This window comes from Kluyveromyces lactis, assembly GCF_000002515.2.
Source record: "Kluyveromyces lactis strain NRRL Y-1140 chromosome F complete sequence".
Lineage (NCBI taxonomy): Eukaryota > Fungi > Ascomycota > Saccharomycetes > Saccharomycetales > Saccharomycetaceae > Kluyveromyces > Kluyveromyces lactis.
In genome coordinates, this window is record NC_006042.1 from 268921 (window position 1) to 283072 (window position 14152).

Sequence of the window (14152 nt, forward strand, 5' to 3'; positions counted from 1 at the left end):
GTTGGGTTTGATTCAGAACGTATAGACTGTTTTAGCTGTGCTTTCTATACTTCGATAGCTCGGACAACAAGCATACTAGGCCCTGAAAACAGGGATCCCTTTTAAGATAAAGAAGGGTATATAAGTATATCAAGCTGGGCAAGTTAGGACATCTTTATTAATATTAAGGTACCGACTTTTCATTCAATTTCAAATATTCAAATCAAATACCGCAATACAAGAAGGAAATATACAGTAAACGATGACGGATGGTACTATAGAACATGCTCAGGACCAGTCGTTAATAGACGATGCCTCCACTTTGTTGATGTTCTCTAAAACATCGAATTCAAACGTCAACTCGAGCGATGAGGGTAAAGACGAGTTAAAAGCCGATATACATACACACAAAATGACACCAACTCCTTCCGCTGGAACTGCAAGTCAGGTCGGAAGTCAAGCTGGTAGTCACAGTGGGAGCGCTGGTGATATAAGTATGCATATGAATCCCATGACATCACCGGGCCCTGCATCTGTGGCACTTATCAAAGATGATGATGACGATGATCATCTAAAAGGCAGTCCCGTTGACAATGGTATTCATCGCAGCAACTCAAATAGCGAAAAGACAAAGAAAAGCGGGAATAAGAAGGGTATGGTTGCGGCTGCTGCGTTAGCACAAGCAGCTACGATGCCACTACCTCTTAAACGAAAAGCAGAAAACGATAGAAAACCTGCTGCGAACAACAGCGTGCCAATGCCTAGATCAGGTGCCGAGGAAAAATCTCCTTCAAAGCAAGCAAAGAGCGAAGATAAAGTGGTGGAACAAGAAGATAGTTTCAAAGAAGCTGTAGAGGAACAAAAACTTGAAAAATCTGAAACGGATAGGTTTTCTTCGGTTCCCGAATCTTATGTTGTTGATCCAGATGCTGGTATAATAACGTGCATCTGTGGCTATGAAGATGATGATGGATTTACTATACAATGCGACCATTGTTTCCGTTGGCAACATGCTATATGCTATGGAATTGAACATGAAAAAGATGCCCCAGATGACTTTCTGTGCAACATCTGCAATTCTAGGTTTGTAGATGTAAAGCTAGCAAAGAAGAAACAACAAGAAAGGATCAGAAATGCTCAGAATAAGAAGCGTAGACGCACGGCAAATGGCAACATAAAAGAGGTGAAGACAAAAGAGGCCACGTCTGGTACGAAAGACTCACGGAATCCAGGTACTTCTGAAGCGACGGACCATCGTATAGAACCAGAGGCCATTCCATCCGCAGATCCTCTTACGAACATTGTTTTAATAAATGCTAAAGAAGCTTATCCTACAGTGTATCTCCCTTTGACTTCAAATGATTACAAAGATAAATACGTTGAACTTTTCGTAAAAGACCACGCTGATGACGACTGGGTTATACCTTATCATAAATTAACGTTCAAACCTATTCCGATTGAAATTAAACCATATTCTGACAGTAATCACTCAAGATTGTTCCCTGGATACCCCAAGTTAGCTGTATACTTGAAGCAAGGATGTGATGAAGGAGACTACATCGATGAATTCTTAGGAGAGATTGATTTCCAAAGGAAATACTTAGAAGATCCAAGAAATAACTATAGAGTCTGGGGAACTGCAAAACCTAAAGTCATTATTCATCCCCACTGGCCGATTTATATTGATGCCAGGTTAAGTGGAAATTTAACGAGATACTTGAGACGATCATGCAATCCCAATGTTGAACTAGTCACAATCAAATTGACTAATTCCAATAACCAGGATGAGATAAAGTTCGTTCTTAGAGCTCTAAGATTCATTGATAAAGGTGAAGAACTTCACATCAAATGGGACTGGGACCTGAGACATCCAATATGGAAGTTAATAAATCATAATGAGAGCATAGATTCCATTGAAGAGCCACAAAGGTATCTTTTCATACATTCCATAGACACCATTCTAGGAAGTTGTGATTGTGCCTGTGGAAGTAATAGTAAAGATTGTTACTTGCTGAAAATCAAACGCCATTCTCAATCACTCTATAGATCAGTCAAATCAAAAATGAATAATCGATACAAGCTTAACGAAATATTACACGGAAACAAATTGCAAACCAAAAAACAGTCATCTATTCTCAGTAAATTAGCGCATGCCACAATCTCAGACGCAGCAAGGGCCAATGAATTTCTACTTAAATTCAATGCCGTTAAGCTAAAGATGTTAGAACCGGTCTCTGACACTGTACAGAAGAAGTCTTTCCATACGAACGCTGGGAGTATCAGAGGGAACAAATACAGGGTTTCAGTGACGGAGTCCAAAAACAGGGTTGACCCCCTTAAAGAAAGTCTTTCATTCATTTCAGATCCTTCTAAGTTCGATGAATCACAGATTAAACACCCAGCCGATCTTCCTATTCCCATACAGACAATAAGTACTGAAGATAACCCTCCAACTGACACCACCATAACAAATATAACCGAAACTATATCAAACCAAGGACAAACTAGTGTCACTTCCGATTCTAATAGCATTAAAAATTCGTTGAAGCGTGGAATAGACAGCGTTCCCGGCCCTTCGTCTACTATCCACCAAGCTCAGATGAAAAAGAAATTATCGTTTGCTGATTATAAGAAAAAAATCAAACCTGCTTAACGGATGACTTCCTTGGTATCGAAACCTTCATTAGCACGCAAACTTTTTTTTCAGTTCGGGATGTACCTATAGGTAGTCAGCGGTGGTAATAAACGGGGAGAGTGTACTTAACAATTTAGCCTCCTTCTCATAAAATGAACTTTTTTTTGCGAGTTATTTAGGAATTTGGACGGTGGGTTCGATTTGCTTTATCGATATATGTTGGAAAACTAGTCTATACTTTTCTATTATTTATTTACATTGTTTATAATTAACCAAGAACTGACTACTTCTTAGGTATTCTCTCAGAAAAGCGTATTTGCCTTAGATAAATGCTTTTCTCTTTTGTTGAGTAAGGGTTGGGATAAAACATCCCAACCTTTGAGAATTTCAAGTTCTTCTTGCATAGTTTTCTTGTATTGAAAGTTTTCCAAAATGGGTTCCAACTCGAATAGAGCTGGAGTAGCTTTAGAGGACTTCTTAGAACCAGATCTTAACCCAGATTTTAAAACTCTACCTTGTCTCCAAGAATCTGTCCAATAGATGGCTGCAGCATTCTCGTTTGTCATTCCTACTTGCTTTTTGAGGCCACTCAACAAAATGTCAATGTTGTTAGTAGGGGTTGTAGTGTAGTGTGTGTAGAATTGATATTTTCCCTGTAGGTTCAAAAGATACAACAGAAAATCTGCTTGAATCACAGGGTCCACTAGATTGTTTTTAACGCACCCACATAAACTGAGTGATAGCATTCTTTGCTTGCTCATTGCTTTGGCAGGTAAAGATATTCCAGGCGTATCATATAGAAACAACCCTCCTTTATAATCACTGATTCTGATACATTCACTAGTGTTCCTGGTGACACCTGCCTGATCACCTGTCTTCGCAACCTTCTTGGGTTTGCTTCCATCCGAATGATCCAAGCCTGCATATCCAGTAAATCTTAAACTATTAACGAGTGTTGATTTCCCAACATTAGGCATGCCGCCAATTAGCATTCTATAACCCAGTGGTAGTCCCACAGTCTTCTTCCCCGGATCATTTTTCTGGAGAAACTTATCATACTTCCATTTTAATATATGTAAGAGATCTTTAGCGCCCTTTTTGCTTCTTCCATCTATCATGATATATTGTTCGTCCATTTCCTTATGCCATTTATTTAATGATGCAATAATAGCAGGATCGCATTGATCAGTTTTGGTGTAAACTACTAGTCTGTCAACTTTCTTTTCTAAGGACAAGTAATCGAATATGAGGTTCCTAGTGGCTATTGGAGCCCGGCTGTCTCGAAGTTCAACTAGAAGATTAAGCTGAGGAAGGAGATTTTGAGCTCTTTGTATAGCTTTCTTTTGATGTCCTTTGAAGTCACTTGTTGGTATATTGAAATCTGGGAATACCATTCTTGGTACAAATGTAGACTGCAGCCGTCTACCTGAGTATTTGACACATTTTACCGAAACGTTCATATCTTCCAATACAGTAAGTTTGTGAACAACTATTACAGTTAATGGAGTTGTCGTTAATGTTTATGACAAAGAAGTAATCAGTAGTTTGTCAACTTTCTTTTGGTGAATCATGATAGGTGATCATTAAAGCTTCTTTCAACATGAGAATTACTTTTTACTGCGTTCAGAACAAGAACTTTGAAAATACTCGATGAGCTCATGAAAAGAGGAAAAACTCAATCATTGTTTCAGACTTTGCAGCAACGTCTAGTGAACTTAGAACCTCTTGACTGTACAGCAATGCCCTTGGTTTTACTAACTGGTTTTCCGAGTAGCGGTAAAACAACTGTGGCCAAGAAACTCGTCACGTTACTACAGGAAACTATCGATTCCAACGATAAACTGTCAAACTATTCTGTTGTATACCATTCAGATGAAACCTTAAACATATCTCACGATGATTATATTGGGTCAAATGAAGAAAGAAGGGCAAGATCTAAGATTATGTCTGTGGTGAAGAGAGATCTTTCTCGTCAGAAAGTCGTCATTGTTGATTCGTTGAATTACATAAAAGGATTCCGGTATCAATTGCACTGTGAAGTGAAAAACGTGATGACAACGTATTGTTTGATCCACACGGTATGCCCAATGAGCAACTTGGTTGAATGGAATGAGAAAGAGACTGATTTGCATAAACCTTGGGAAAGCAATTTTTTGAATGCTCTTATTCAAAGGTATGAAGAACCAAACCCTCAAACAAGGTGGGATTCTCCATTATTCACTATATTGACGTCTCAAGATGACATCAGTACCCTATACACAGATATTAGTAAGGCAATATTCCCAACCGTGTTCAAACCGGCAACGAATGATAGAGATACTGAGAAGATCCTGCAACAATTAAAGCCAAACAATGCCACGATATTGAAGGCTGCCTCTCACACTAACTCTTTGCAAATACTTGACTCCGAGGCCAGTAGTGTCATAAAGATTATAATGAAATATATGCAGCAAAATGTGGTCAGTGGTGGCACTTCAAGAATAATTCTTACTCCTGAGAATACTGATTTAAACGATCCAAACTGTCTTTATGTCGATCTCTCACTACAAAATTGCTCCATGCCTCAATTACAAAGAATAAAACGTCAATTTGTTGCAATGAATAGATTAAGAAACTTAGAGCAAGATAGAGTAAAACCGTTATTCGTTGAATATTTGAACAAACATTTGAATGTCTGAATTCTTCAACTCATGGCAACACTTAAAGCGCTTTGATCGACATAATCTTTCACATGAACACTTATCTCACATTAAAATAATGAAGGAAATTTCCTTCCAGAATAATATCATATCTGTCTATAAACTATTTACAGCTTTAGTAGCTTCTTAATATTGGTATGACTACCATCCACCCGGTCAAGTAACTTCGATAGTGACGCTTTTAAGTCATCACTTATCACCAATTTACTTCTATGAATCCATAACAAATGACCATTATCCACTATATCTGATAAAATGACTTTGTCATTCTTGTTTAATAATGATTTTATGAAGAAATCCCATACGTTACTATCGACAGCACTCTCACACAAGCATTGTTTCCAAAATTTAAACAAAGTCGGCCAGTTTTCACTTTCTACCAAAGTCGTTATTATTTCTTTTATCACGTCATTTGTTAATGATCTTACCTCAAATTCATTTGTGATGAGATTGACATACTCGTAAAGTGAGTTAAGGTTAGTGTTTTCGGTATGCATTGACTTAACTAAAAGTTTGATGACCCTGGGATCATGGACAACCTTAGGATCACTATATTGATATGACTGTAAGGCCTTGAGAATCCACATATTCACACTTATCAGCTGGTTATAGCTTTTCGAAAGTTTGAGATGTTGAATGCAAATTTCAAGAAAGCCAATTAACTCCTCTCTTGTCGGCTGACATAATGCCAATTGCTTAAACCTAAAAAAATCATTGATGAAATAGTTTAGTTCTCTGTTAAACTCTTTGATTGTACTGGCATCTAACTGAGTATTTTCTTCTATGTTATTTCTTTTGGAAATGTAAAGTAACTGGAAAAACTTGAACCTTGCACCCCAGTACTCATAGTCTAACGGACCTTCGGTTGGTGTGGCTTCATTAAATAGCTTTATCCAATTTTCGGCATCAAGTTCTATATGGTTTGGTAAACGTCCGAGAGCAGATGCTATAACATGGTAAGGCTTTTTTTCTTCTTTTATCAGTTTTGAAGCGGAATCTAGGTCCTGGATTGTAAGAGCTTCCAAGAACGTTGGTTTCGGAGATTCTCCCACGGTAGAATAGTATCTTTTCGTATTTTTCATCATCAACTTTCTTAATCCAAGTAAAACATCATCCTCTTCTTCCGCTGGTGGGTTTAAATTGATTTGCTTCTTGTACTGGTCAAGCTCCTCAACACGACAATACAACTCCTCCAAATTCAAATCATCTCTTCTTTCCTCAGTCATTATATTGATAAACAGCCCATCAACGTTAGAATCTATCAAACACCAGCCACTTTCATCATTCTCTATCTTGGCTATTTTGCCCAAATTAGTTTTCCTGCCTAGACGCCTTTGTCTCTTTCTTAGTATACCACTGGTGACCAAACCTTCCGATTTGGGTACTTCATCAAACGTTTCTTTAATAAACTTTATTAGCTCATCATTACAGTTTTGAAGGTGTCTAAATGATTTCACAGTACCAATTAAAACATAGCTAGCCATGCTTTGAATTGAAGTGGCAGAACTGGAGTGGGCAGTGTCGAAAACCACAATGTCCGTTACTGCCAACTTATCATTTAGATATTTTGAAATGGTTTCTAGTGAAGCAGGAATTTCTGTAGGAGGAAACCGTATGGGTTTAATGAAAGGAGAATTTGAATCTTCCTCCTTATTCTCTGATATGTCCAAATACCACGGCTTGCTCTGTCTTAAGGAGTGTCTGGTGGTAAAATTTCGAATGAATAAGGTAGAACCCGGTCTATAACAAAGACGAGCCACATTGTTGCGAAGAAGTACTGCGTAGGATCTATGCATGGTTAAACTAATAGACAAGCTCAACTTCTCGAAACCGTATGAATCCAGGTAACTGGTTAAATGTATGTTCCTGAATTTTTATTATAATTGTGGAGCTTCTGCAGATCGTTGAATAGGAACCAGTTAATGTTCATATATTTTTTTTTTCCATCATAAAAGTTACACATAAGATAATATTATATATAGTTACAATTTTACAATTTTTCAGTAAATATGAAAAGAGAGGAATGTGTCATGAGGGTGTATTAAATTTGTTGGTTATTGTCCTCTTAGTTCCGGCTGAATATTTTCATCAGGAATATCGTCTTTCTTGAGATTATTATCGGAGACATTTTCCTCGGCTTCAACTTCCTTCAAATGAGATGACAACAACCTTAGCTGCTCCGCCATGTCGTCATGAGGTGATAATTGTTTATGGCCAGTGACTAAATCGACATCGACGTTCACGTCAGAATCAACACTTTGATTTGACAGGATATCTCTGGTAGCCATTTTAAGAGCTTCCGCGACTCTGTCTCTTTCTCTTCTGTGGAGCTGTCTCTTGGAATCGGGTACACCGACGTCTAAACTTTCATCGTCTTGCACTTGTTCTAGCGTACGTTTCAGATCCTCGGTATCGTGGTTTTCTCTAGACTGCAGAGCCGCTGCAGCGGCAGCTGCAGCAGCTGCGACACGTACGTTAGTGTCATCCAGATTATGTATAGCGGAATCATCATTATCACTGATCGAACCAATTCTGTTCTGATATACATTATGTCCACTATCAACATGTGATTGGTGTTGTTCCTGGTGTTGTAGTTGTTGCTGTTGCTGTTGGTGATGATGCTGAACGTCGCGTTGTTGACCTTCGGGTAGTTGGTGTTGGTGGTGAGCTGGTATCGATGGATGATGATGGTGTTGTACTTGATGGTGGTCACCGCCAGTCAATTGATGAGCGGTGGGCATTGCGTATACGCCATCCTTCTTTCTTTTCAAGACGAATCTGGCCTTATACGTGGTAACACGTCTAGCGATGTTACTTAACATTTTCTTATCCATTTCAGCTTCGGTCAACCCGTACCGTTGCTTGATGATATCGAGAATCCCGGATTCTTCCACGTACTGTGCCACTCTAAACTTTGCCACTGTATTATCGTCATCGTTACACAACGACTCTAGAATAGCGTCGAATTTGAGATCAACTTGTAAAATCTTTGGAATTTTACTCAAGACAAACCGTTGCAAAGAAAGGTTTGATTCCAACGGATGGTTATGATAAGGTTCAATCTTGGTTACCACGAAGGGACCCTTGATAGTCTCCTGAGAGTCTGCAACTGCTGCAACTGCCGCTGCGATAGCAGCAGTCACAGCCGCATCATCATCCTCATCATCGTCCTCATCCTCCGCTCTACCATCTTCGGCCAAATTCGTATGACCATTATGGTGATTCGAACCAGACGACGAAGAACCACCATCGCCACTTAAACCATGCGGAGAACCATCCTCAGACGAACCAGAATTGTTGGCGCCCTGATACGACAACAAAATCTTGAACGGACAACTTTTCAAATGGCACGCGAAAGTGAAATGTTTATTCTTATGTGAATTCTTCAAAATAATAGGACATCTCGATTGAAACTCATAATCGTTAATTACATCGTACCACGCCTCTAACGTGGGGAAAGACCGTTTCTGCGCACTCACAGGATCTGGCGCAGCCAGATCCTTATTGATGATCGGGTGCTTGTATTCATATAACGACATCGCTGGATTCGAAACTCGCCAATTCACGCACAAAAAGGTATACCTTTTCTGAAGCTCTCTGTTATCTTTTAAATAATCCTCTTCGTCACCCAGTGCACTGCACTCGCTCCGTTTACTCTCTGCCCTATCTCACTTAGCCGCCGTGCCTTCACAGAATAGGTACGTTCTTACGGTATTATTTCGTTTATACCAATCGACGAAACAATGAACCTTTCGCCTAAATCCTTGGGCCTGCCGGCTTCCCTTTCGTGATTGTTGACACTTTCATCTCAAATCCTGTTCGTTCGTTGTTATATTTTTTTTTTTTTCATTTTTTTTCCATGTGGACTGACCCACTTGAAGGCGTTGGTGAGGTTACCCTGGATATTAGTACGCTGATTCCGGGTAACACATATTTCAGTGAAGAATGATAAATGGTTGCACGTGATAGTGATTATGAAATGAGTGTCACGTGATATATTATAATTATTATCATTATTTTCTTCTCTCTGCTTTTTCGCTCCAGCGTCCATTGAGACGTATAATGGATAGTGAAAAATTACAGGCCATCAGCAAGGGACGCGTCTTGTCAGCTTTAATAAAGTGGTAGTATACCTCAAACTTCTGAATATAATTGAACAACTACAGCCTCTGTAAAAAAGGCCGGTATTTTTTTCAAACCAGTTATCATGGGTATCAAAAATTTAGCTACACTTATTTCTGAGCAAGTACCGAATGCTATTAAGAGCAGAGATATAAAGTATTTCCATGGAAGAAAAGTAGCCATCGATGCCTCGATGTCTCTTTATCAATTTCTCATTGCTGTGAGACAGCAGGATGGGGTTCAGCTCGCTGGTGAAGATGGAGAAACGACGTCGCATCTTATGGGTATGTTCTACCGTACGTTGCGCATGATTGATCATGGAATAAAACCATGTTATGTGTTCGATGGAAGTCCACCAGAACTTAAGAAATACGAATTGGATAAACGTAAGGTGAGACGTGAGGATACCGAGGCTAAGTTGAAAGAAGCCACGGAACAGGCAGAAATTATCAAACATGAAAGAAGACTCGTGAAAGTTTTGCCATGGCATAATGAGGAAGCTCAGAAGTTGTTATCTCTTATGGGTATTCCTTACGTTGTGGCACCTGCAGAAGCTGAGGCGCAATGTGCAGAGCTTGCTAAATCAGGGAAAGTGTTTGCAGCTGCCAGTGAAGATATGGATACATTATGCTATCAAACGCCAGTTTTATTGAGACATTTGACTTTCAGTGAGGCCAGAAAACTTCCAATCCAAGAATTTGACACTGATGTGATTTACAACACTTTGGACTTGACTCAGACGCAATTCATTGATTTAGGTATCATTCTAGGGTGTGATTATTGTGAAGGAATCAAGGGTGTAGGCCCTGTCAATGCATTGAAATTGATTAAAGAACACGGTTCCCTGGAAGCCATCGTAGAGAAATTCGAAAATGGAGACATCAGTAGTGGCAGATGGAAAATCCCTGAAGGTTGGCAATTCAAAGAAGCGCGTGATTTATTCATGCAACCAGATGTTATTCCAAGTGAGGAAGTGACGTTGAAATGGGAGGAACCTAAAGCCGAGGAATTGATTGAATTTATGGTTAAAGAAAAAGGGTTCAATGAAGACAGAATTAAATCAGGTATTGAAAGATTACGCAAGGGTTTGAAAGTCGGCGTACAGAAAAGACTTGACTCATTCTTCAAAATTCAACCGAAAACTAAGGAAGAGCTAGCAACCGCTGCTAAAAAGGCAAAGGATGCAAAGAAAAAGGCTGCTGCTAAAGGTAAGATTGCCAAGAGACGTTAAGTTTTATTGTTTTATCTTAGGTTAGACTGTTTACATTACATTACCATCAATTACATAGTTAATTCAAAATCATTGAAAAGTTATAGTAAAAAGGAACTGAAAATTATTCCAGTTCGTCAGACGTTCATTAACCGATAATATAAATAAATATGGGATGATATTCCTCTAACCATGTATAACTAGCAAGGTAAGTGGTTTATTCCAACTGATAACATACATTTGTCCATAAATGTGTATCATATACATATATATATAGAATGAACCAGCGCATAAACTGTATTGTTACGAGTCAATGTTCGAGATGTTATATGTCTCCAAAATTCAATTAATTGATTTCAAAAACTACGTAATTGCCTACAGTGAGAACTATGTTATATATTATCGATAATGTACAAATACTAGTATTTATTGCAAATGCTAAAACAAAGGTTCTTTGCCAACGACTCTGTCTATTAATATGCGCACGGTAAGTGAACAAAAGAAGGAAGAGCAAATTTTGTTATGTGTATGGAAGGTGAGTGCTACAATTAGAAACTGACCTTATCTGCTGAACGAAGAATGAAAATGTTTACTGGCGTAAACGTTCAGAGTGGTACTTGGTTTCTTTAACTAACTTGATGGCAACTTCTTCTAACTTTGTGATTTCTTCGCCTCTTTCGAAGATAATGTATTCGTTATTTTCATCCAATTTGGCTTTAACTTCGTAATCATTGATGATGTTTTGTGCTACAGCCAAAACCTTTTCGATATCAAGATCAAACAATTTCGATAATTTAGAAATGGATATTTTAGAGTAGAATCTCTTGTAAGTGAAAATGTAAGTTTTCAAAGTTTCAATTTGAACCTTTTCACTTAGTTGGTTGATGATATCATCAGATTTACTCAACAAAGACCACACAGAAATTTTCCTCAAATATTCGATCGATTGTAAGTAATCACCCTTTTGCATTGACTTTGCAGCATAAAGAATGTGATCTCTTAGAGTTTCTGGAGGACCATGGAAAATAGCTTTCTCTGAACTCTCTAGAATACGGCGGATAGATTTTTGGAAAACTGGGATTCTCTTGACCTTAATACCGCTGTAATAAGCTGCCATGTGAGGCACATCAAGTAATAAAGAACATGTCATGTAGACGGTGTCAATTAGATCCAAGTTGATGTGTTGATGGAAAGGAAGACATAATTGTTCAACAGGGGCACCCTGCACGACATTGCTGTTCGCATTAGCTCTTTGTAAACTTTGTTGACCCAAAATTTCTCTTAGATGTGGATTAATACAAAGACCGTTCAAAACTTGGTGACATTCATTTATTAAACCAGCCTTAAATGCAGCCAAACCAAGTTGAATAACACATCTATTGTACAAAATTTGTAATGCTGCATCAGAGCCTGAAATGAATTTAGCAATATCGGAAGAAAGCATTATTTTCTTTGCTGGAGCGTATTCTTGGTTCAATGCAATATAATATGTTTTGTACAAGGTACCTTTTCTGTAGTTGAACACGTTGTTACTCTTTTGTTTAATTAAGAAATCGGACAATTCAGAGATGACCTTGAAGTTGTAATCGGCATCTGCGGAATCTGATTCATTCAAACGAACGAAAGAGGATTCAAGGGACGCAGTTCCTTCACGAATTTGTTTCCATGCAACGGTTTCCATAATAGAGATGAGCTTGTCGGACTTGTAGTAGATATGTTCAAGTCTTCTGTTGAAGACACGGGCCAAAAGTCTATCGCGGTGTTCTTCTGCAGTTACACGTTCAAAGTACAATTGGGATCTGATAATCAAATTGTAAATAGATTGTTCATCTCTCAAACGTTCCATGTATTCACTGGAACGAGTGTCAATGTTCAAAAGGGATTTGCTAAATTCATCGTCCAATCTTTCAACCATAGAGAAGATAGAACCCAAAATTTCCTTGACACCATGCTCATTAGCTTCTGGTTCATCTTCAATGAAATCATTTCTTGGGGCAAATTCAGTAACTTGATAGTGGTCGATCTCTTGTTCCAGCACTTCCAATAAACCATCCAAGTTATCCTTTGATGCTTTCCATTGTTCTAGTGGTTGGTATGATAAGGATACAGATGCATCGAATCTGATTGGAATCAAGTTCAAGTATGTACAGATCTTTTCATATGGAGTCTTGGCAATCTTCAATAGTTCTTCGGTGGTTTTAATTTGTTCTGTGTGGTCAGTGTTTTTCTTACCTCTAGAATCGATGATAATATTCAACGTCTTGAAAAAGTCTAGCTCAGAAATGTTATTTGCCACGGATGCCAAGTCTAAATTCTTCTTACCACTCAAGGAGAATGGAGTAGCAGAGACATCTCTTGAGTCTATATCAGCATCTAAGACAGGTTCCTTGTCAAAGTCCTCTGGGTTTTCTCTGTAAGCCTTAACGGAGGTTTCGTTTTCTCTGATTAACTTCTTAACTCTTTGCTTGGTGGTGTTATAAGCTCTTGCAACTGCCTTATTCTTAATTTCATCCTGAGAAGTAGCAGATACCGCATCTTCAAATCTAGCCAATGACTTCACAAAGATATTAGGTGTACCGTAGTTTTGTTGTTGGGCTTTTGTGTATAATTTCAAAATGGTTTCCAAATGGTTTAATAATGATTCCCAATCTTGTTGGGCTTCTGCGGAATCAATTTTTTGGTAAATAGATTTCATTTCATCCAACAACTTCTCTTTTGCTGACTTCACAACCTTCTTACCATCTTCTTCGTCGGATGAGTCTTCATCAGATGAATAGTTGGTAGATTTCAAGAACTTGTTAGCACCTGAACCACCACCTTTTCTGAATTCTGGCTTCTTGAACCAGTCAGGGCCGTAGGGTTTGCTATCAGAATCATTGTCTTCATCATTATCGGAACTCTCATCAGAGTCGTTGAAGAAAGAGTCATCAGATAATTCTTCCTCACTGGAGGATGAAACTAAATCCTCTTCACTTTGAGATAACAAGTCTTCTTCTTCACCAGAAGACGTTGAATCGTACTCATATGTCTTCAAAAAAAAACGGGACATGATGAATGGACTATCGCTTAACGTTGTTCTATTTCCTTAATACCACGTACTAATCTCAACCTAGTCTCCCTGTTACGACCTGGTGATTCCAACCTACAATTGAAAAGTATTGCTTATTACACGTCTCAACTGAATTTCATCTATTAATTCGATTTCAAACCTTTCAGATTTTCTTTTGAGATGAGCTTTCACTGAGTGAAAATTTGTGAAAATTTTCAAATAATCATGGAACACGATTGGTAGCCGGGTAATGATAAATGAATGTACCATTGCAAAGAACAAAGTGAAGTGGGAGTCTGTCGCCGGTTGATGTTAGGCCAAAATGGACGTCTAACTTTGTGTGATTGCGTATAATCATCGATGATAAATAGGGTATAAAATAATATCGATTTAATTTAGTTATATGAAAAGTGAAATATAGATGTTGCTAAGAAATAAAATAATTTTGAAGCTTTCAT

At 38.3% G+C, this 14152-nt stretch overlaps 7 protein-coding genes across 7 annotated transcripts; 3 read left to right on the plus strand and 4 right to left on the minus strand.

The window, feature by feature from the left end:
- Nucleotides 1-241: 241 nt before the first annotated feature.
- Nucleotides 242-2632, plus strand: KLLA0_F02882g (uncharacterized protein; the record flags this gene model as incomplete). Its single annotated transcript, XM_455210.1, has 1 exon — nucleotides 242-2632. The coding sequence occupies one exon, from the start codon at nucleotides 242-244 to the stop codon at nucleotides 2630-2632; it is 2391 nt and encodes a 796-aa protein (XP_455210.1).
- A 284-nt stretch (nucleotides 2633-2916) lies between these two features.
- On the minus strand, nucleotides 2917-4074 carry MTG1 (putative GTPase MTG1; the record flags this gene model as incomplete). Its single annotated transcript, XM_455211.1, has 1 exon — nucleotides 2917-4074. The coding sequence occupies one exon, from the start codon at nucleotides 4072-4074 to the stop codon at nucleotides 2917-2919; it is 1158 nt and encodes a 385-aa protein (XP_455211.1).
- Nucleotides 4075-4272: 198 nt separating this feature from the next.
- Nucleotides 4273-5292, plus strand: KTI12 (Kti12p; the record flags this gene model as incomplete). The annotated part of the gene is made up of 1 exon (XM_455212.1): nucleotides 4273-5292. One exon carries the CDS (start codon nucleotides 4273-4275, stop codon nucleotides 5290-5292), a length of 1020 nt encoding a protein of 339 aa, XP_455212.1.
- A 128-nt stretch (nucleotides 5293-5420) lies between these two features.
- ATP25 (Atp25p) lies at nucleotides 5421-7109 on the minus strand (the record flags this gene model as incomplete). The annotated part of the gene is made up of 1 exon (XM_455213.1): nucleotides 5421-7109. The coding sequence occupies one exon, from the start codon at nucleotides 7107-7109 to the stop codon at nucleotides 5421-5423; it is 1689 nt and encodes a 562-aa protein (XP_455213.1).
- Nucleotides 7110-7367: 258 nt separating this feature from the next.
- Nucleotides 7368-8852, minus strand: ABF1 (DNA-binding protein ABF1; the record flags this gene model as incomplete). The annotated part of the gene is made up of 1 exon (XM_455214.1): nucleotides 7368-8852. One exon carries the CDS (start codon nucleotides 8850-8852, stop codon nucleotides 7368-7370), a length of 1485 nt encoding a protein of 494 aa, XP_455214.1.
- Nucleotides 8853-9520: 668 nt separating this feature from the next.
- On the plus strand, nucleotides 9521-10666 carry RAD27 (multifunctional nuclease RAD27; the record flags this gene model as incomplete). The annotated part of the gene is made up of 1 exon (XM_455215.1): nucleotides 9521-10666. One exon carries the CDS (start codon nucleotides 9521-9523, stop codon nucleotides 10664-10666), a length of 1146 nt encoding a protein of 381 aa, XP_455215.1.
- A 568-nt stretch (nucleotides 10667-11234) lies between these two features.
- On the minus strand, nucleotides 11235-13694 carry NIP1 (translation initiation factor eIF3 core subunit c; the record flags this gene model as incomplete). The annotated part of the gene is made up of 1 exon (XM_455216.1): nucleotides 11235-13694. The coding sequence occupies one exon, from the start codon at nucleotides 13692-13694 to the stop codon at nucleotides 11235-11237; it is 2460 nt and encodes an 819-aa protein (XP_455216.1).
- Between the last annotated feature and the right edge of the window lie 458 nt (nucleotides 13695-14152).